This window comes from Ciona intestinalis, chromosome 3 (genome assembly GCF_000224145.3).
Source record: "Ciona intestinalis chromosome 3, KH, whole genome shotgun sequence".
NCBI lineage: Eukaryota > Metazoa > Chordata > Ascidiacea > Phlebobranchia > Cionidae > Ciona > Ciona intestinalis.
This window is the reverse complement of record NC_020168.2, coordinates 38,174-59,210: the sequence shown is the minus strand read 5'-3', so window position 1 is coordinate 59,210 and position 21,037 is coordinate 38,174. Positions and strand designations below refer to the sequence as shown.

The 21,037-nt window shown below is 33.3% G+C and overlaps 2 protein-coding genes across 6 annotated transcripts in view; both read left to right on the top strand.

Moving 5' to 3' along the window:
* The window catches only part of LOC113474145 (nesprin-1-like), a 28,539-nt gene extending 8,955 nt beyond the window's left edge, over positions 1 to 19,584 (top strand). Inside the window, exons 17-49 of one of the 5 annotated variants that reach the window (XM_026833959.1) lie at positions 276 to 464; positions 928 to 1,052; positions 1,472 to 1,546; positions 1,907 to 2,039; positions 2,348 to 2,532; positions 2,744 to 2,836; positions 3,202 to 3,339; positions 3,628 to 3,777; positions 4,097 to 4,249; positions 4,446 to 4,583; positions 4,837 to 4,947; positions 5,265 to 5,438; positions 5,680 to 5,842; positions 6,093 to 6,357; positions 6,643 to 6,844; positions 7,221 to 7,370; positions 7,720 to 7,842; positions 8,177 to 8,278; positions 8,686 to 8,981; positions 9,256 to 9,368; positions 9,697 to 9,829; positions 10,210 to 10,402; positions 10,840 to 10,958; positions 11,319 to 11,493; positions 11,881 to 12,050; positions 12,837 to 12,980; positions 13,451 to 13,555; positions 13,727 to 13,943; positions 14,420 to 14,580; positions 15,119 to 15,457; positions 15,914 to 16,040; positions 16,768 to 16,943; positions 18,478 to 19,584. In XM_026833959.1, the coding sequence (XP_026689760.1) occupies positions 276 to 464; positions 928 to 1,052; positions 1,472 to 1,546; positions 1,907 to 2,039; positions 2,348 to 2,532; positions 2,744 to 2,836; positions 3,202 to 3,339; positions 3,628 to 3,777; positions 4,097 to 4,249; positions 4,446 to 4,583; positions 4,837 to 4,947; positions 5,265 to 5,438; positions 5,680 to 5,842; positions 6,093 to 6,357; positions 6,643 to 6,844; positions 7,221 to 7,370; positions 7,720 to 7,842; positions 8,177 to 8,278; positions 8,686 to 8,981; positions 9,256 to 9,368; positions 9,697 to 9,829; positions 10,210 to 10,402; positions 10,840 to 10,958; positions 11,319 to 11,493; positions 11,881 to 12,050; positions 12,837 to 12,980; positions 13,451 to 13,555; positions 13,727 to 13,943; positions 14,420 to 14,580; positions 15,119 to 15,457; positions 15,914 to 16,040; positions 16,768 to 16,875 (5,069 nt within the window). In that variant the 3' untranslated portion in view covers positions 16,876 to 16,943; positions 18,478 to 19,584. Of the gene's footprint in view, positions 1 to 117; positions 175 to 275; positions 465 to 927; positions 1,053 to 1,471; positions 1,547 to 1,906; positions 2,040 to 2,347; positions 2,533 to 2,743; positions 2,837 to 3,201; positions 3,340 to 3,627; positions 3,778 to 4,096; positions 4,250 to 4,445; positions 4,584 to 4,836; positions 4,948 to 5,264; positions 5,439 to 5,679; positions 5,843 to 6,092; positions 6,358 to 6,642; positions 6,845 to 7,220; positions 7,371 to 7,719; positions 7,843 to 8,176; positions 8,279 to 8,685; positions 8,982 to 9,255; positions 9,369 to 9,696; positions 9,830 to 10,209; positions 10,403 to 10,839; positions 10,959 to 11,318; positions 11,494 to 11,880; positions 12,051 to 12,836; positions 12,981 to 13,450; positions 13,556 to 13,726; positions 13,944 to 14,419; positions 14,581 to 15,118; positions 15,458 to 15,913; positions 16,041 to 16,767; positions 16,944 to 18,477 lie in introns of those variants that run through there. The other 4 variants (XM_026833960.1, XM_026833961.1, XM_026833962.1 and 1 more) reach the window with 4 other exon arrangements.
* On the top strand, positions 17,259 to 19,784 carry LOC100184865. The gene has a single exon (XM_002130953.5). It carries the CDS (start codon positions 18,502 to 18,504, stop codon positions 19,240 to 19,242), a length of 741 nt encoding a protein of 246 aa, XP_002130989.1. The 5' UTR covers positions 17,259 to 18,501; the 3' UTR covers positions 19,243 to 19,784.
* The last annotated feature ends 1,253 nt before the right edge of the window (positions 19,785 to 21,037 follow it).

Below are 21,037 nucleotides of genomic sequence, written 5' to 3'. Positions count from 1 at the left end.
GAGTTGGCCCTTTCTCCCAACGTATAATGTGAACACTTTACGAATCTGTTAACTGAAATTATTTTTCCAACATTTTTGGTAATTTAAAAGAAATGTTGATTTTGAAATCCTCTGTAGACAATTTTTCTCGAGTGCACAGCAGGATTAATAGTTGTCGAACGTCCAAGGTATTCGGTATGTGCTAAGCTTAACTAGGATGTAGATACGACATCTTTAGAGAGATAACTTAAGTAGATACGCGAAACTAACACTACGAACATAATAACAACAACTAGGCAAGTCGGTTCGACGTCGAACATTGTCTATGACATCACAATCATCGAACGATGACTCAGCTCGTTCATCTTCCACTGTGACATCATCAAACGTAGCTAACTCGCTTCATTCATTGGATATCATGGCATCTCGTATTAGAAGGCCTTCAACAGCATCTGGTCTGCCTTGTTTGAAGGAGTTACTTTGTGGTGAATAACCAACTAACATCATTCAGTGTAGACTTGTAGTGGTAGATGCAGTTTAAGTTTCTGGGTTTGTAAGATCAAGTCACTTGCGTTTGTTCCATCATCATCACTTCATCATGTCATCAATTATCAGCACTTCACACTTTCTTGAATTATTACAGAACTTATTCACATATACATCAGTTCATTGTGTGCAACAGTTAATTAACTTCAACCACAAAAATATTTAATTGTTTCTTAAATTGTGTGTTAGAAATTATTGTGTTTGCTGTGATGGTTTATTTCATTTGTTATGTGTTGGCTGAGGTTTTCTGATGTCTTTACCTAACCTTTAAGTTTTGCATCCTTGTGTTTTATTTTATTTTGCATTTTGCACCATCATCTTTTAATTTGTTATCACACCAACAACTGATAAACTATTGAACTTTAAATTAAAATATTTATTGTTATGATGATATCTTCACAGAGCGGAGTTCAATGCTTACCATCCCAGATGAGGACGGACAAGAACTCCTCCAGAAACTTGATGAAGTGAAAGGAGATCTGATGCAGCTGCAGAAGATGACCAAGAACCGAGAGAAAAACTTGCAGGTTTGATTTCACCTTAAGTATAGGCAGAACTTATTTTTTGATCAGGCAGACCACAAAAGGCAGATTATTTATTTCAATATTTAATGACATGTAGTTTAATTCTGCCAAGTGACTTTAAGAAGGCAGATTTCATTTGTATCATCGGTCATAGACCTAGTAAAATGTTTTATATGTGTGTTCTTGGACAAAACACTTAAACGCATACCTTGATGATGTTTCGCCGCATAGCAGACAGAAGGCTGGTCCTTTAAGATCACACAAACAAGTGCTCAAAGATCTATTTAATACCTTCTAAAGACTTTGTTGATATTACATTATATTCATCTGTTTTTTTATCTTCGTCCATTCTAATTTATCTATCTAATAATCAATGGAGTTTTGGAGTTTCTGAAACAATAATTCTTTTACAATCTTTGTAGCATGCACTAGATACAAAGGATAAATCAGAAGAAGAAACTCCACAGAATATTGATAACTGGCTGGACTCAGTACAGGTTGGATTATCAATTAATCATAAAGGCATTGGTGTCCTTGTGCAATACACTGTTGGCTGTGAAAAATAAAACAACTTTAGTTACACACAAAGTTACATTTTTGGTAACTTGTAAACAGGCATAAGGAGTATGAAACAGAACATTATTTTGCCAGGAAGTGTTTGAAACCAGATGCCTTTACCCTCTCACATTCAAAGTTAACTTTCGTACAACATTAAATAAATGAACATCAATCTTTATGCATAAAGTTTTCCTATGTTCATCTCAGAGTGAAAATAAAACACCATACTATTTACAAGATATACTGCATGAGTTTCCATTCACATCAATATACATAAAGTACTAATATTTTTATCTCAGAGTGAAGTTGAAACCCCAACTGCCCTTCAAAGAAGGTTATCATCTGATCTACAAATGCATCAAGAAGACTTGGAAGATGTTGCAAGAGCTGGAGGAAGAAGCAGATCTGTTTCTCAAGATTCCTTCCGACCACGTAAGTTTTATTGATTCAGATTCAATTAGGTTGAACGCAGAGCCCTCTTCACACTTTAGTGGGAAATTAAAGTGTTAACTCTGCTCTATATTGGTGCTTCCAGTTTTTCACTTATTATCATTACTTCTAAAAAAATAATAACTTAATGGAAAAACGTCCAAGTCTAACTAATTTTGTTCAGATAAAAATTTACTCAGTATTCAGTATGGCAGTTGTAAAATGGTTTAGAAAACCACTACTGTTTATTATGAAGCATAATCCGTATATTGAGCATATTCATTCATATATCACATTATTTAATTTAACAGCGAGTAGTCTCTCTACTGTGGATGAGGTAGACAGTGATTTAAAATGGAGGAAATTACGAGAAAATTTGGAACGAAAGATGAAAGATTCTGAAGAACTGTCACATCTTAGTTTGACGCAGAAAACATACATGACGTTAGGATTTGCGCAAGATTTAGGAGAAAATACAAGTGTTCATCAAATCATGGTAAATATTTTAATATTTAGGACTTAGTTATAAGAAATATTTAAAAAATCACGATTTAGTGTTTTTATCCAAGTGTAATGTTTTAAATCATTTATTATTGAACATTTTATCATCTTGTGGCCGCAACAACAGTCGTTATTCCTGATTGTCAGTTACTGCTTAACTTTGTGGGTACTTTATTTAGTTTATTAACATACTAATATTGCTTCAGGATAATCTGAGGGAACTAAAGATAAAATGGAACACCATGGAAGGTGGTTCAGCTTGTAGAGTTATCGACCAGCAATCACAAGACCAATTCAAGGTTTGTTTTAAATTATGTCATAACTAAAAATTTTCCAAAATTTTCATTTTTTAAGTTTGTTTTACAATTTTCTAAAATTTAAAGTTTGTTTTAAATTACCCTCTAGCATTTTTTTTCTCTTTTACTAACGAAAGAAGTTAAAATTTTTTTGAAAGACATTCTTATCTTTCATTCATATTTTTTCAATTTTGCAGTTATTATATAGTATAGAACTTTCCCCAATTTATTCATTTAATCTTCAAAGTTTTTATTATCTGTTGCATGTCTATTCTGTATAAGTTTCACTTATTTTAATGTAAGCAAACTACTAGGTTTTTTACCACATTCCAACAAGCAAATTTTTTTACAACAAATGTTTTTTTCAGATTTTATCTGATTGGCTGAGTTTTGTGGAGTTTAATATTCTGCTTCCTGATTGGTCAAAAGAAGTTGATGCTCAAATTTTGAATCAAGCAGATGATGTAAAAAAATGTTTGGAAGAGCTAAAGAAAGTTTGCAAAGTGGTAAGAAATGTTCATTACTGTTAGAAGTCAGATTACCATAAATGGTACAAGTATTTTTAATGAATACATTGACACAAATTTTCAAGTGATTAACTTGGTTTAACACTTTAAAACATCCTTACTTTGCTCACGTCCGAACGAGAGAAGACAGGAGGATAGGGATCTTTTAAATACTTAAAAAATATGCATTCGTTCATTAAAAAAGTTCATTTATTTAAAAAAAAATATTAGTTTTAAAAAATATTTGTAATAAGAATAATACCAGCTTCAATAATATCTGCTTTGTAGCTTACTGGATCCAATGTACTGGTTGACAATAAAAGTGACGTCCATAGAAGCTTGTGTTCACTGACCAACCGAATCAGATCTGTGAAGAAACAAGTTGATGAATATAAAGTTGAAACTCAACGAAGGAAAGATGATTGGAGAAACATACAGGTTCGTATTGTGGGAATGATGGTTGGCTTATAATGAAGATGTCTTGTTTCATATGGCCTGGGCTTACTTATGAGCTACCACATATGTAACTTTGTGGGTGGTTTTTTTCGTTTAAAAAAACTATTCGTTACCACTTGGTGGAGCAATACCCATTAATCCTTTTGTCCAATAGCACACATGCCAACAATAGTGGCAGCAGTAAGCATTTAACTCTGCATCTTTTGGTTTCAATAAAGCCCTTCTACCACTGATTCACAGCTCTGAACCACATAAACTGTATATATGTTAGCAGTTAAAGTTTTACAATACTTTATATCAGGTTGAATTAAAAGTCGGGATTTCAAAATTAACATCAATTGAAAAGTCGGTTGATGAACTACCAGCAAGTGAAAAAAGAATGGAAACCTTGGCCAAATATAAAGATGAAATTAATAAGTTAAACTTGGAAAGATTAACCTCCCAAGCCAACCAGGTGAAATATTTGTTAGCAAGAGTTGGTTTTTGCAGCAATTTGAAAAGCTAAATTAATGAGTTAATGTAACTATCTGCCTGTAGCAGGGTAACGACAATGGGTATAACACAGGTGTTCTGTTTTAAACACTTTGTGCCCGCTTACAAGCACATCCTGCCATTAATATCAACTAAATAATAATTAAACATAATTTCAGTTTGCAAATGGTGGCTTCCCTCAGCACACTTGTGACTCCCAACAACTTGATGAAATGCGGAGAAACTTGTTGAGAAAAATCCAACGTCTGATATGTGAATGTGAATCACAGCATAGAATGCACATTTTCACTGCTAAGGTGTTTATTATTATGCTAAAAATATGCTTATTTTCTTTAAAAAAAAACAATAATAAAATGTATAACAAACCAGTTAAGGTTTTACTAACTGGAATTTTCCGGAAAAGCAAAATTAATAGATAAAAAAATAGTTTACCCAAAGGATTAACCTGTAACCAATATATTAACTAGTCCATTATGTCATAAAATATTAAAAACTTATACTCTGAATCATGTAATAGTTTTTTATTAAACAATCAAAATCTGTATTCAGATTGTTCAAGACTTTGAAGATGTTTTAGAAACTTTGTCGCTGAAAAATGACACAGAATGTCAATCAAGTAATGACCTGGATGATTTAAAAGGCAAACTAACTTCATGCAAGGTTGGCTGTTTTGTATGTCATTGCTGTAAATAGTTATTGATTTAATTGTTTTAATTAAACTACTAACCAAAAATAGTTGTAGCCTACATATATTTGTACATTGGTGAAAGATACAAAAAAAATATTTTTTGGGTTGGTATTCTCCTTAAATAACAAATTTAATAACAAATGGTTTCAGTAAGATACCATCTTTAGTTTTCCAAAGTATGACATGTATAATTATCCATTGATTTATTGTAAAATACAAATTGGTTTAAAGCTACCATGTAAAACTGCCATACTGCGATGCAAAAGTAAAACTATGATTATCTTTGTAGAATCTATTGCAAGCAGCATCACAGCAGCGGCAGATCGCTCAAGAAAGTTTAAAACATTTTCCCCATCCATTTGCTGAAGATGACACGTTGAAACTGCAAAACTTAATGGAGAGACATGAGGATGTTGAAAAATCTTTGAAACAAAATCTTGGTTTAATTGATTCTCAAATAACGGTGGGTTTAGTAAAGATAAACTTGGAAATAATTCACAAATTCTTGGCTGTGTAATATTAATAATATAGAAATAACTTTATTTGTATCTTCAATTACAATAGTGACAGTTAAAAAATAGTTAATACTAAAAGACTGGATATAGCAACAAAACAACAGTTGTTGAAACAATTCAATAAATAATAGGTTTTATATGTGCATATGCTGTTGCTGCCTGGCAAAATAACAGAAGTATTTAATGTAGGAATTGGAGAACCTTGAATGTGAAGTGAACCTCATTATATCAGATGTGGATGATGCAGAGATATCCTTCCTTGAATTGGAAGATTACCAACTTGATGCAGATGATGTGAAAAAGATTAAATTGCTCCAAGGATTCGGTGCAAGATTAGCTGAAGATCGTGAAGGTGATTAATTTACTTATTTTAGATTTTATCTGCTGATAAATACTGAGCTACATCAACTACATTTCCCCGCCACACGAAGATAAATTTATTCAATTAGCTTTGCAATTGCAAGAAATTACTGCAAACACAATCACCAATTTTTGCTTACAAATGTTACCTCAAGTAAAATATATCTATTAAGATTATTTTCTTCTTGTTTGTTTAAATAAAACCTTTCATGTAAATAATTTCTGCTAATCTTATTCAACAGCATTACAAGAGGCATGCAAACAGAACAAAAATGAAAGTGGGAAACCTTTAAGTTTGGATTTGGAATCCAGAATAAATGAAAGTTCTGGAAAATGCCTCATAGTTTCAACTAAAGTCAATTCTGAGATTCAATGGCTTAAACGTTTGCAACAAAGTTTGGAAAAGTTTGAACCTTTGTTTGAACAATTATCAACTTGGATGGAAAAATCTTTCCCCAGACTTTCTGAGATGTTTAATTTCCTGGAGAGAATAGGATGGAAAATAAGGTGAGGTGTTCGCAATATAATATATATTAAACACTCTGTTTGATACGTTACAACAATTAATTCTTAACTTAATGTAGTGTAAAAAAATATGAGAAACGTAACTTGTTTTATCCTCACATCGAGAAAAGGACAGTCATTATAACATGAGTGTTCTGTTTCATACACCTCGTGCAATTCAATGTTTCAAATGTTTTATTGTAGCCGTGATAATATTAACATAATGTTATAATTTTTAAGACCCAATGTTAAAAATAAAAATAAAAATTCTTAAACATTTTACTCTAGCCTTGATAAGATGACCTCTTTTAACTTGGAGTTCCATCGTGCATGCATGACCAAGGATGTTGTTGTAAAACTTGCTGAAGAATTGAATAGAACCTTGAAACCATCCAGTGTGGAATGTTTCAACCGTAGGGTGGAAAAGTTAAAACAATATTGGGTTTCTTTGGAGGCTGAAAGAGATGAAGTTTACAGAAAAGTAATAAAAGTAAGTTTGGTATATGTGTATAACAGTATGGTAGAAGTGTAAGTGTATAACAAATGTGCAAACATCTTTGTTGTTGTAATGCATGTATAAAATAGGAGCAAAACTCAAGTTTTCTGTTTAGTCTCAGTATAAACATGACAGCCTATATGTAAGATAATACTTCTTTTTTAAACGTTTTAAAATGAACTAAAACCATCTTTGGTGTTTAGTAAAGTTTTAAAGAACAAGTTGTATTAATGACAGACTAACAACGCTTTAATTAATGATCAGACGATTTACACTTCTATATTATAAACTTGCTCGACTTGATTTTGGCCGGTAATGTATTCCCTAGCACCAGATCCTGACTGCATATATACTGTGTTGTAAATTGCAGAAACAGAAGAAAGATTTATCTACTTCTGATTTGGCAACACTTATGTCTGAATGGATTTTTATGGTCAACACTGCTCTTGATCGTGAGAAATTAGCAGGATATGATGTGATTGGAACTGAAGCAATCAAAAATCAACTTGTTATTTATAAGGTATGGCCTTATTACTGTTGGTAATAATTTGTACATTTAATCATTACATACAAAATATATCAATCTTATATTTAGGTAAATAATTTATATTTAAGTAAATTTAAGGAACTATATTTTTATTAAAAATACTGTATTAGTAAAAACAGTTGCTTGTTTTAGTAAAAAAGTTGCTTGTTTTACTAAAAAAAGTTGCTTGTTTTGGTAAAAAAAGTTGCTTGTTTTACTAAAAAAGTTGCTTGTTTTAGTAAAAAAAAACAAGCAAGTATCATACTTTTACCAAAAAGGATTTTTATTTATATGTTATGCTATGCCTGGTAGCCACTACAGCACAATATATTAATGTTTCCAGAGCTACCAAGCTGAAATTGCATTCCGGCAAGAAACTGTAGAATTCTTACAAAAACATGAAACATCTGAAGTTAAATTTGAAGTTGAAACCATTGTTCGACAGTTTGCGTTACTAATAATTCGGGTGAGTCATAAATAATGTTGCTTTCAATCTAAAGTATTCACCATTTGTTAATTAAGTTTGTTGCACCGTATTTAATAATATGATAACTGTAAACTTTCGTATTGCAGAAGTAGTTTAAAATTTTGTTTGTACCTTGGTATTAATAACAAAAAAAATCTCTTAAAAACAAATTCAAAAACAAAAACACAAAATTCCTTGACAAAAAAAACTATTGTTTGAATATACACTTACACGTGTTCGCTACACCTATTGGAACTTATAACATTAACCTGATATTTACCACCAACAACTGTGTAATGAAAAATCATCACTTATGTATAATACCCATACCTAGCTGAATGAAACTGTCACACAAGCTGAATCTGAATATGAGAAATGGGAAGCTCATGAAAATGAGATATCTGCCCTGCAATCCTGGATGGATGAACATTTACAAGTATGTAGCGTTGGAGATATACAAACATGAATGTATGAGAAATAATTATGATATATTTAGAGCGTTAAAAAGATCCAACGAAATAATCAACCGCAAAGTTACGTATGTGGTAACTTGTAAGCAGGTTTATAAAACAGAACATCAGTGTTATAACGACTGGCGTTGTCCAGTTACGCAGAAATAAATAAGTTACATGAAACAGAACATCAGTGTTATAATGACTGGCGTTGTCCAGTGACGCAAGAATAAATAAGTTACATAAGTGGTAACTTGTAAGCTGGTACGATGTGTATGAAACAGAACACCCCTGTTATAACGGCTGTTGTTGCCCTGCCATGCGAGGGTAATTAAATTACATGCATTCAATTTTTAAGAATACATTAGGAAATAATAATGATAATTTCCAGATGCAGAATGATGAAATATCAATCAAACTTGGCTCACCACTTGAAACTAAGGCTAAGCTGTCGGAAAAGTTTAAATTCGAGGCAAAATTAAAATCAAAGTACCATCAGATTGTGAAACTGGAGAAGAATTACAAAAATTTGGTGTTTGATAAAAATGCTGATTTCAAACGTGCATCACCAGTTCCAGGGCTTGGGAGTTCAAGTCTTGGTGAGTTGCACCAAACATGGACCATTCTGGAACATTCCCTTGTTTGTTTGAAGAAGGAACTCAATAAATCGCTCAACTTATGGAACAGGTTCGTTAAGATTGTTGAATGTTAAGCCTTGGATATTTGACCAAATTTAAAATATGTATGTTTCACCCATTTGTATGTATTTGCATTTAACCAGATTGAAATTTTTGTTTATTCAACCAATTTTATGTATATATATTTAATAAACTTAGATTTGTAAACATAACCCGCTTTTATCTTATCGTATTCAATCAATCTTTATATATTTCTAATGTATATCCAACCAATTTTTAAGTTGCATATACTTATGTATGTAAATTCAACTATTTTTATGCAGATATCAATCTGCTGAAAGTATCGCTTTCAACTATATAAAGACTGCTGAGTCAGCATTAATGGATGATGAGTCGATGTTTTCCGAAATGGACCGAAAGATTGCAAAACTGGAAGGTGGTTTAAATACTTTGTCGTTATACCCAACATTATAATATAATACAGTATTTCTGGTAATATAAATAGCACTATAATATATTATTCTGTTACTTCTGCTACCAGGCATAATGTAAAAAACCTTAGCGTCTAATCAGGTATAACAACAATACCAGATTAGCTGTTAAAAAAATATTTAATATAATACACTACTTTTTGTATAATATAATACAGTCAATATAAGTAACATTATAAATTAATGCAGTATTTTTGTTAATAACGTATTAATATAATATAGTATTTATTTTTCTATATAATCAACACAGGAATATAATATTTCACTTTGCAGCCACACAACAAAACCTCCAAGGTCAAAATCTTCAGATTCAACTTCTTGCAGTAGAAGCTGATTGCATCATCACACGTTGCCATGACAACGCAGCAGCTGCAACTAAACAACGACTTGCTGCACTTGAATCAAGGTAACAAACACTACTCAATGTTTTTAAACTGTTATGGTGGTCTCAGGCTGTATTTTTACAGTTTAAAATAAATTAAGCAAACTAGTAACCAAATAGTTGGAGAAAATAAATGAGTATAGATAAATACATTAATTGATTCTATTCTATGGGTGATCCTACAGAGAGCCAACGGGGCCTTAGATTTATGCCAGAGTTCGTCCATTACCCGAACACTAAGGCTGCTACAATCTATTAGTGACCACTGGGTTGGAGCAATGTCAGTTAAGTGTCTTGCTCAAGGACACACACTTTATTCTCTTTTGGTTACGATACAAGCACCTAACTACTAAACCCCAGCACTAGTTTCATTACATCTTCCATTCATTACTTTGCATATCCAGGTGGAATGATGTAACATCCAGGTTGTCATCACGAATAACTCAACACAAAGCAACCCAACAGACTATGAATAAATTTAATGAAGAATTTGCTTTTACTGAGGCAAGAATGGAATCAATCAAAGCAACTTGTGAAGAGATTGGATCAATGAAAACAATAATCAATGATCCAAATGCAACTCTCATAAAAGCAGAGGTGAGCTTTAAGAACTTTACACTAAGTCTTTTATTAGTATAACTAAGCTTAGTAAAAAAAACTCATTATTCTTAAATAAATGAATGACTGAATGTAACTTACTTTATCCCCGCGTGGCCGGAAAACGACACGGGTTTAACACCTCGTGCCAGATTACGAGTTACCATGTATGTTACTTTGTGGGTGAAATAGAATAAATATTAAAAATTAAATGTTACTTTTGCATATATAGTACGACATGCAATGTAATATCTCCTTTTTTGGGCTCCTGTGTTTTAAAAATATTAATTTATGGCAAGACTTTTAACCTGATGTTTTAATTAACCTGATCTTGGCTACTGTATTCAACTGATAAATAAAATATTGGTTATGTTATAACGTACAACTGTGTTTCGAATAAATTCTGAAATTTTATTTCTGTTTATTTATGTCAACAGAACTTGCTTGAAAATGCTGTCGCTCTCGCCAAACAATTTGAAGAGTTAGAAAAAGTCCAGCTCAACAAAAGTGATTCACATCATGGTATGAACATTGAAAGCACCATGCGGACTATGAGGTAAATTTGTTGCCTGTTTAAATTTTTTACTTAATTTGTTAAAAATAAGAAAAATGGGAATTTATTTTTAAAAAATATTTATTGTATTTTTTCAATTGTAACAATTCTAAATGTTTATTGTAAAAAATCTAATTAAAGTAAAGATATGCGGAAACTATGGGATAGGTAGGTATTTGCTAGTGTGTTATAACTATTTATGTATTCCAAGAATATTAATTATAAATATCAAAGTTTTGATTACATTTCATTTATTATAGATATAACGTGAGAAGACATTCACATTTCAAGTTATGTATTTTAAGCTGAACATTCCAAGTTGTATACTTCAAGTTGTATACAAACCAAATTATTTTAATACAGACTTGCTACATCCATTGACTGTGTATCACGTGAAGCTCATGATACGTTTTCACGAGTTTATGACTTGGCTCCAATTGCTGAAAAGTTTGCGGACAAACTTGGGTACTTAGAAACCTGGCTCACAAATTTTGTGTTTCTGGATAAAGTTGCTGGGAAGGAAAGAATTGAACTGGAGGTAGAACTGTCTTTAAATTCATTTATATTCATGTCATATGTATGGAAAATCATTATCAAATCCATGTCAAGCAACCCATTTATTTATGTCATTTTTAAATACACAATAAAAAAAGTAAGGTCGTTAAACCCATTTATATTGTTTATATTACATTTCTTTTAAAGCATTAAAACACTTTCTTGGTGTAACTTTTTTAATGGATAAGGAATGTCTGTTTGCTTTCCTTTTCAACAATCACTCAGGTAGCTTTTTACTTGTTATCCTTTTTGAGATTCCCATTATTAAAATTTCAATACAAAATTGGAGTAAAGACACAATATTAGCTTATTTCAAACTATGCTTTATACAAATAGCGACAACCTCTAACTGGATGTTGATTTACTTTAGGGGAAGATAGAAAGTTGCAGAGCAAGATTGCAAGCATTTAAAGCATATGCTGGAACCATTGACCATGTTAACATGCTATCATGTGAGTTACCTTTAGCAGCACCACACATCAAACGCTTGCAAGAACTTAACCTAAAGTGGAAGGAAAGCTTGAAGAAGACTGTTGTAGAGTAAGTAGCTTTGTGTTTTTATGTTTAAATAAATCGAATACAGGCGTAGTTGTATTATTATTGCTTATGGGTCATGATATTTAAAGCTCTGAAAACTACTTGTAACAACATGTTTGGTCCAACACCGTGGCATAGTGGTTAGCGCGCCTGCCTGGAACTTATTACCAAGGCTCGACACTGCTACCATAATGGGTTATGTGTCCTTGAGCAAGACACTTAACGGCAATTGCTCCAACCAAGTGGTCACTAATGGGTTGTCCAAATTATCAGCAATACATAAAAAAAATAATAATAATTACCCACAAAGTAACATACTTGGTAACTCGTAAGCTGGCACGAGGTGTTAAACCCATGATTATAACAGTTGTCGTTTTCCAGCCGCGCGAGGATAAAGTAAGTTACATTCATTCATTCAACAAGCAGCCTATTATTACCAATTTTACAGTTGTAGTTGTTTTGTGATGATGAAGAGTCATTGAAGGCTAATAGGTAAAACCTCTTTCTGGCGTTCAAAGTCACTGCGTTGGATTTTTTGTTAATGCTAAAATAAAATTTGGTGTGAGGTATACATGGTTTCAACAAAGTGTTGACTTTAAAATTGCTGCAAACCTAATGTTAAAAAAAATAAAACCAAAAAATAACAATCAATGACAAAGTTACATATGTGGTAACTCGTAAGTGAACATGTAGTGTATGAAACAGAACACCTTTTTTATAAAGACTGCCATTGCCTCGCCCCACTAGGATAAATAAGCTACATTCATTCAAGCAAGAAATTCTGTTCAGGTTTGCCGATGTCCAGCATGCATTAACTGAGGTGTTGGAATTTGAAGATAAATGTGAGAACTGGATGTTGTTTGTGGCTCAAAGTGAAAGAAGTTTGGTCGCTGATGTTGCATGCTCATATGAGGGGCTGCTGGAACAAGCAAGGTGGGGAAACTTGTTGGTTGTTGTGGTATGGTACTGACTTATTGAAGTTTAAAATGCTCTTAGGTTTTTTACTAAATAAAATATATTTTTTTGGTATAAAATTTTCGTTCTTCTGCTACCAGACACAATGTAATAATTATTTTTTGTTTCTTTGGTATTTAAAATTTTATTTTATTCCAAGGTTGTATCTCCTATTAGGTCATTATTATGTTTAAAATAGCTCTGTTTCTTTACTACATCAGGAATTGGCAAATGGCAGATGAAACATTAGAATAAAATAATGTTTTCAAATGTCTGGTAGAAAAATAAAAGAAATTTTCACCAACTACTCATTTCTTATTTAGTAAAAAAGTTAAAACATCTCAGGCTTTATTAATAAATTATCTTTTTAGGTTCTTTTAATTTTAAAATGAATGTTTTAAAAGAGATCTGTTTTACATAAATTTAATCACTTTGAATATCTTGTACAGGTCGTATGATTTGTTGTTAATTGAGAGCGGGGCAAGACAACAGTTATTAAGATCTATTATTCAAAGTGGAAATGAACAAGTAAGAAGTGGTGCCATGCATCAAAGGTAAAGAAAACAAATTTGTATTTTTAAAATGAACTATTGTAAACTTTAGTGACACATTCTTTGCAAATAACATAGTTAAAAACGTTTTAATATTGTTAGTTTAAAAATGAAAGTTTTGATTGATTTTTTTAAATAAAACATTTTTCAACAGTTTTCTGATTTTATTTTTAGTGAGGAAATCTCTCAGAAGTTAAGTGGGTTGGAATCCCAGTGGAAATCAGTTTTAATCAAAGCCAGACAACGGAAATCAGTTGTCCATTCATCACTACAAGTATGGGGTGATTATGAAGGGGAATGTAGAAAGGCACAATGTTGGCTTGTTGATGTCAATCTTGAAATGCAACCACACTCCATTAATACTCTCAAGTGCAACCTATTTAAACTAGAGGTAGGGTATAGTAGTTAAAACTTGTAAAATAATCACCCACAAAGTTACATACCTGGTAACTTGTAAACGAGCACGAGCTGTATGTAACATAACACCCGTGTTATAATTACTGTTGTTTTTTGGCCACACGAGGAGAAATAATTACTTTTATTCAAAGCACTTTTATTACTTGTATGCTTGGGTAAAATATTCTTATCTCCCAAAAATAAAGTTTGACTGTCGAACAACCAGAAAAAAAAAGGAATTTAAATCAGGTCTCAATTAGTTTTATCGGCAGACCGAATACCACTCATGTTTTCTATTCATTCATATTGTGTATCTATTCTATTCTAATTTTTGTATATAGGTGAGGTCTTTGAAGACCTAGGATTTATGCCAGAGTTGGCCCATCGCCCCAAACACCTTTGTGTTAACCATCTTATACTATTTTTTAACTGCATTGATACCTAAATAAAAACCCTACCTTAAATACACAGGACACAGATGAAAAGATAAAGCGATCCACTAATGAAGTATTAGAATCAAGTCGTGAAGTGGTTGGCTTGGTAACTGGTGAAGCTCATTCAAGATTTTGTAGAGAAGTTGCTTCAAAACAACATAAACTGAATGAACGAACCAAAGCAATTAAAATTCAAAAGTTGGTAGCATGTGTGTTTTGTAGTGATTGGCTATCTTGTAAAACTGCTTAGTTCAGTTTCATTTATTATTAACAAAAACAACATACCTATATAAGTGTTCCCAACAACTTAAATATACCTCTTCCTGAGCAATTAAAATAACCACCCACAAAGTTACATACATGGTCACTCGTCAGCTGGCACGAGGTATATGAAACAGAACACCCATGTTATAACAATTGTCATGGCCCCTTCATGCGAGGATAAATAAGTTATATACGTGATAACTGGTAAGCGGGTACGAGGTATATGAAACAGAACACCCCTGGTATAACAAGTGTCCCTATCACGCAAAGAATAACATTCATTTAAACATCTTGTACTACTACTAAATATTTTTTTTTAATTTTTTTCAAGAAACGTACCATTAATAATTTAATTATAATGAACTTCTTGATATAAGAAAATATAAGTTTTTATGACACCAATTATATACATTTTTTTCTTGTTATGTTTAAACAATGTAAAAGTTTTTTTTTGACACCCTTTATATTTTAGGAGGCAAATATTAGACTTCTTGATGGTTTGGAATGATTGTGAATACGGGGTTGACGAAGTGATGGAGTTGATGAGGGAGACAAGAGAGTTGCTGCTTGGAAAGATTCCTTCAGAGCATGAGAACCTCCATGGGGACCTCATTAAGTGCAGGGATCGGGAGATCATGTTTGAGATGGGGCAAGTTAAGTTGGATCGTATTCGCTCTTGGATGAAGAAGATCAAGGAAGAGATGAAAGGTCCGGATGTAAAGTTGCTGCAGGAGAGAGTTACCTTGGCAACCACTTTGTGGAACGAACTTCTACAACAAACAACAGACAGGAAGAAATTTGTTGATAGTTGGTAAGAATTTGAAGCAAAGAGATTGTGTTTTAAGTTGTGGTATTTAAAACCTTTTTCAAATAAAATGGAAATTAAAACAGTTAGAAAATATAAAAAGAAATACATATTGTACCCCTTATGTCCAGTATAGTGAACCTTGCCTAGGACCACATCTGGTCTAAGCCACACTGGTCTGTTTAAGCAGGGTTGACTGTATTATTATGCCAATGCATAGTAGGTTAGGATAAGATGGTTCATGTTTTCAATCTTTTTATTGTCTGTTCGGTAGTAAACAAAAATGTTTATAGAGAAAATTATGTAATTGTATCCTCACGGCTCTAAAACAGTGTCAATATTGTTAAAAACCTGATCAGGAAATACAAGATATTGGGTGCTAACGGTATACATATTACCCCACAGTACTATATATGTATTTAGATTAAATTAGGCTGCGTGTAACATTGTTGTTCGTTTCAGCCTAACAGAATGGAATCAGTTTGACGACCAATATCATGAGCTGTGTGATTGGTTGTGTGGAATAGAGGCAAAGGTTTCCATGGCAACAGATGGTTCAATTAACGACTTGATTGGGGAGTTACAACAGGTAAGATATTGGTCATTAATATTAGAACCAAAGTGTCCCCGGTTCAAGCTCGACGGCAGTACTAGCACTGATCGGCGTATGTGTCCTTGGGCAAGACACTTAACGGACATTGGTCCAACCCAGCGGTCACTAATGGGTTGTCCAAATTATAAGCCAATAAAGCCATATTAAAAACCAAATCATACACAAAGGTGAAAAGAGTGGTACCTCCTAAGCACACGAGGATAAAAAACATGATGCAAAATAACACGCGTCTGAGTGCGATGCGGTGTCGCAAAACAAAAAAAAAAGGGGACTAAAATGGGCTTTCCGGGTGTTGGGGTAATGGGGCAAATGTGGCCTAAATCCCAGGTCTTTGACAAGGACCTCACCCATGAAAAATAAAAATAAATCCATTGATAATATAAATGTTTTTTTGTCAATACTGGGGTGACACACACCATTAACGCAGGTGTCAAACCTAGGGTGGCAAGGTATGCATGCCTACCCTGGAGTTTTTCACTGCATTATTCATTAAATATTAGAACCAATAAGTTTATTTTTTTACATGAATGCACATCTAACTTCCCTTGTACCCTCTCTATTATTCTAAACTCTCTTAAGCGGGCATGTGGTGTATGGGACAGAACACCTATGTTATAACGACTGTCTTTTTAAGGATAAATAAGTTAAACTCATTTATCCTGTTCCTGTTATGTAGTATATTATTTTAAATACCCTTAATCAGACATACCTTGATGATATGACTGAGAAGAGAGAAACGTTGATGAACCTCGCTTCAAAGTTGGATGGGCCTAATACTGGATCGGCAAGCGGTCGAAAGGAAAGGCGATAAGGTGGAAGAAAAGTTAAAGGAAGGATAAATACGAGGTGGAAGTTTCTGGAAACGATGGTTCATGCAAGGTGGGTTATTAACGTTTATTTATATTCCGATGGGATTGATGGGAGAATAAGTTTTGTTAGTTGAGCCTGAAAAAGTATTATAAAGTTTTATATTACAGAAGTTTTGTGTAAAGTTGATATAGTAGAGTGGGGAAGATGGGACACCTTTTCATTCGATTTTCGTGTGCTATTTGGTAGTAACAAGGAGCAATCAAATAATTTTAAACCGTATCGTCACGACCCCTATAGACCGTTGTTAATTTATTAAAACACCATCAGGATAATCGGATATTATGTGCTAAAGGTGTTCTATCTTACTCACAGTACTATATACCGTTTTCTTGGTCGCACGTGGACGGAAAAACACGTAAAATGTGTCCCCTATCACTATCTCTAGTAGGCCGTGGTCCCATCAGCATTTACAACGGTTTATTTATCAAGTTTTACGGGAATAGGATTAGTCAGCGGTTAAATAATAGAGAAATAAGGAGAGAAGCAACCTAGGAGAGATAAGAGAGAGGACGAATATACATAGGAAAACAACTAGGAGGGCGACATGGCAGTTATCGCTAAAACGATAAAGACACTCGTGTAAACTTTTCCATAACCGAACCGCAAATAGACTGGTGTTGTGACAGTTCGTCAGTCGTTTAGTATAAAATACTGTATCGACCATTACCAATAGTTTTAAGTAATAAGACAGCATCGGACCTGATTAAAGCAAATGTTTTGTGCTAATTACGTGCTTTTATATATGAACGTTTTTTTTTTAATTCTAATGATATGCAAGACTTGATTTTAGCTGCAAGAAATGTGACTTAAGCCTTGAGAGTTAGGAACTGAGATATTATTATAGGAAGGAGGAAATTATTAGACAGAAGACAAACAACAAAGAGAGAAGAGTTTTCATGAACGAAAACGTATATTAAGACTTCATTTCTAAAGTTAGAAAGTAAACGTGTTTCATATACGTAGCTCGGATTGACACAAGTTCATGCTTTTATGCGTATTGCTATTCCTTATACATATGTTTTGTGCGTGTGAATTTCTGGGTCGTTCTACTCGCGTATCTACATCGATGATTGCTTATCGCGGAAATCGCGAAACGTAACTGCAATGCCTGGAGCCAAACCAAACCCCCTGCTGTTTAAACGCTGCAGTTATGTGTCTTTCGTTGCGAAAATGTTGCGTATATAAGCGTGTAGTGGTTTTCAGTAAACCTGATTATACAAGGGTGAACCGAGCTACGTGTTGTTGTGGGTGAGAGGAATAAGCGAGACGTTTTGCTATGGTGATTAACGGGACCAGCTTCGAGACAATTTCGTTAGTTGATTCCAACTAAAATCTATTCTTCACTCTTAAAAACGTGATAGCAATGTAATCATGTATTTGGGACATTCTATTTAAGACGGTTTTGATGGTGCCGTGATATATTTGTTCCGGCCGTTGAATTCACTTTTCAACTGACAGTTAGAAAATTTACTTATTAAACAAAAACAACAGAAAATAGTGTTAAGCCAAGATTGTGATAAATTTTCCAAAATTTTTTTAACAGAAACTAATTTAAGCATTAGTTGAAATGTCTGATCAAACTCAAGCGGTTGATGCGGAAAAAATTGCCCGACAGCGTGCACACGAGTACGCACATACCTTCTCCGCAGAACAGAAGGAAAAACTGGAAAACTACAAAGCGTGGGCGACTGATTACAACACAGACGTAACGGCATTGGAGTATACTGCACCTAAACACTGCGTAGACTTAATCCTTAACGCTGTAAACAAACATTCGGAAATTTCAATGAATTCTTCCGTTGTGGACTTCTGCTGTGGAACAGGACTTGTAGCGAATCGACTTCGCTCGGTTGGATTTACAGGCCCAATAGACGGAGTTGATGGTTCGGACGCCATGTTGGATCTGACTGATGGTGTTTACAGAAACACATTTTGTCAATTTCTAGATCCGGGAAAAAATCTGCCGGAAATGCTGTCGTCTTCACAGTACGACGTGGCCGTGATGGCCGGTGGTTTCGGGCCGGCGCAAGTCGACGCGGGTTGCTTAAAACACCTTATCAATGCGATAAAAATCGGCGGGGTCTGCATTTTTAGCACAAGAACCAACCGTTGCAGTTCGGAATTTTCGAAGAAGCTTGACAATGAACTGACGAAGTATGTGCATAGTGACGTCATAGTTATAGATGAGCTACGTAATATTGATAAATTTGAACTCTCATCCTTCCCGGAAGAAATGAAAGAAACAAGATACATTCCTGGTGTCGCGTATTGCTTATTGAAGTTAAAACCTATTACGGAAGAAACATAATTTGATTTTACTGGTTACCAATAAATACAATTCGTTTATATTATTCATCGTACTTTATATAACTATGAAACCATATCTTCACGACTCTAAATGAGTGTTGGTAATTATTAAAACACGATCTAGGAAAGATATGGTTTAGGTTCTAACGGTAACCGTCTTACCCCACAGTGGTATACATAACTATATCCTCACGACTCTAAAAGAGCGCTGTTACTAGATTAGGTAATATAGATATTATGTGCCAACGGCATTCGTCTTACTTCACAGTACTAAAAAAGTAACTGTATGTTCGCTGTTTCCAGTATGTATATAAAAAATAAAATACTTGGGTGTTTTTATTGTGAAATATCACAGTGTATTTTATTCCGCTAAGTGGTGCCAGTGAGCCATACATTTTGAGACTAGGTAATTACTGTTATACAGACGGTGTTATCAAGCATTGCTAAATTATGTATTCATATTATTTGAGCGGTTCTCATGCCTGTGTAAAACGTACATGGTGATTCGCATTTGCGTATTGAAATAAACGAATAACAACATAATTTATGAGTTATATACAATAGAAAATTGTTTAAAACAAAACACAAAAAAACAAAAAATGTTCTATCATAAAAGTTTAATTACATCTAATTTTTAAGTTACATCATCAGACTAATATCTTTCAGTGTATTTTAAAAAATCTCAATTTAATAAATATTTTTTGTCCCATTTAGTAGTAATTATAGAATATATACAGAATTATAAAACCGTATCCTCGCAACTCTAAAAGGCCATTGTTAATTGTTTAAAACAGGTTCAGAAACTATGAGACTTATTTGCTAACGGTATTCATCTTACCCCACAGTACTATACCATACACGCACTACCTACAACGCGTGTTGTTGTTATACCATTCCATATACATTACGTAATCGCATACCTTTACTCCCATTGGTGAAAAAAGGCGCCAAGATATTGAAATAGAACCGAACCCAAAAAATCTAAATTATTTAGTTATTAAGTAAAAAATGGTGAATTTAAAGAATAAAAACCTGATGTTTTAAAACCTCGGCACATTTGATACAATTTAAAAAATAAATAGTTTTTTAATGTACCCCTTATGTCAATCAACAAACGATATATTTGTTTTTGCACTATTTGCTAATCAAGCCACATTGTCCACCAAAACCCCGACACTATTTGTACACTCAGTAGATATAACATCTAATACAGGTTATTAATTTATAGAGCAAAGAAAATATCCGAAACGGTCTCAGCTGTCACTCAACTCGACTCGAGTATGAACAACTTACGTGATTGGTTGAACGAAGTTGAAACGTCACTCGCGGAACCAGTTGCGCATGACAGGTGTACAAACGATGACATCAAAGCTCGGCTGCATGAACAGCAGGTACATATAGTATGGTACTGTGGGGTAAGATGGGACACCTTTAGCACAGAATATCCGAATATGCTGATCGTATTTTTAACAATTAACAACGGTACATAGGAATCATAAAAATATGATTTTATAATTCTTTCAGTGTTTTGTGTTTACTACCAAGTAGGACTATAGAAAATAGAATGAAAGGTGATCCATCTATCCCCACCTTACTATATCATTATTATGAGATAGCGGTATAGTATTTGATGTCATGTAGTAAGGTTTGGTTGCGAGTTTTCTTGGTATGTTAACGGAAATGATGTTACAACTGCGTAATTAACGCGTCTTTTTAGAAAATTGCTTTTGCCCTTTTAGCTGATATGCAGAGAATATCATTAACGTATCGGTGCGATTTTGAAAGAGGCTTTAAAG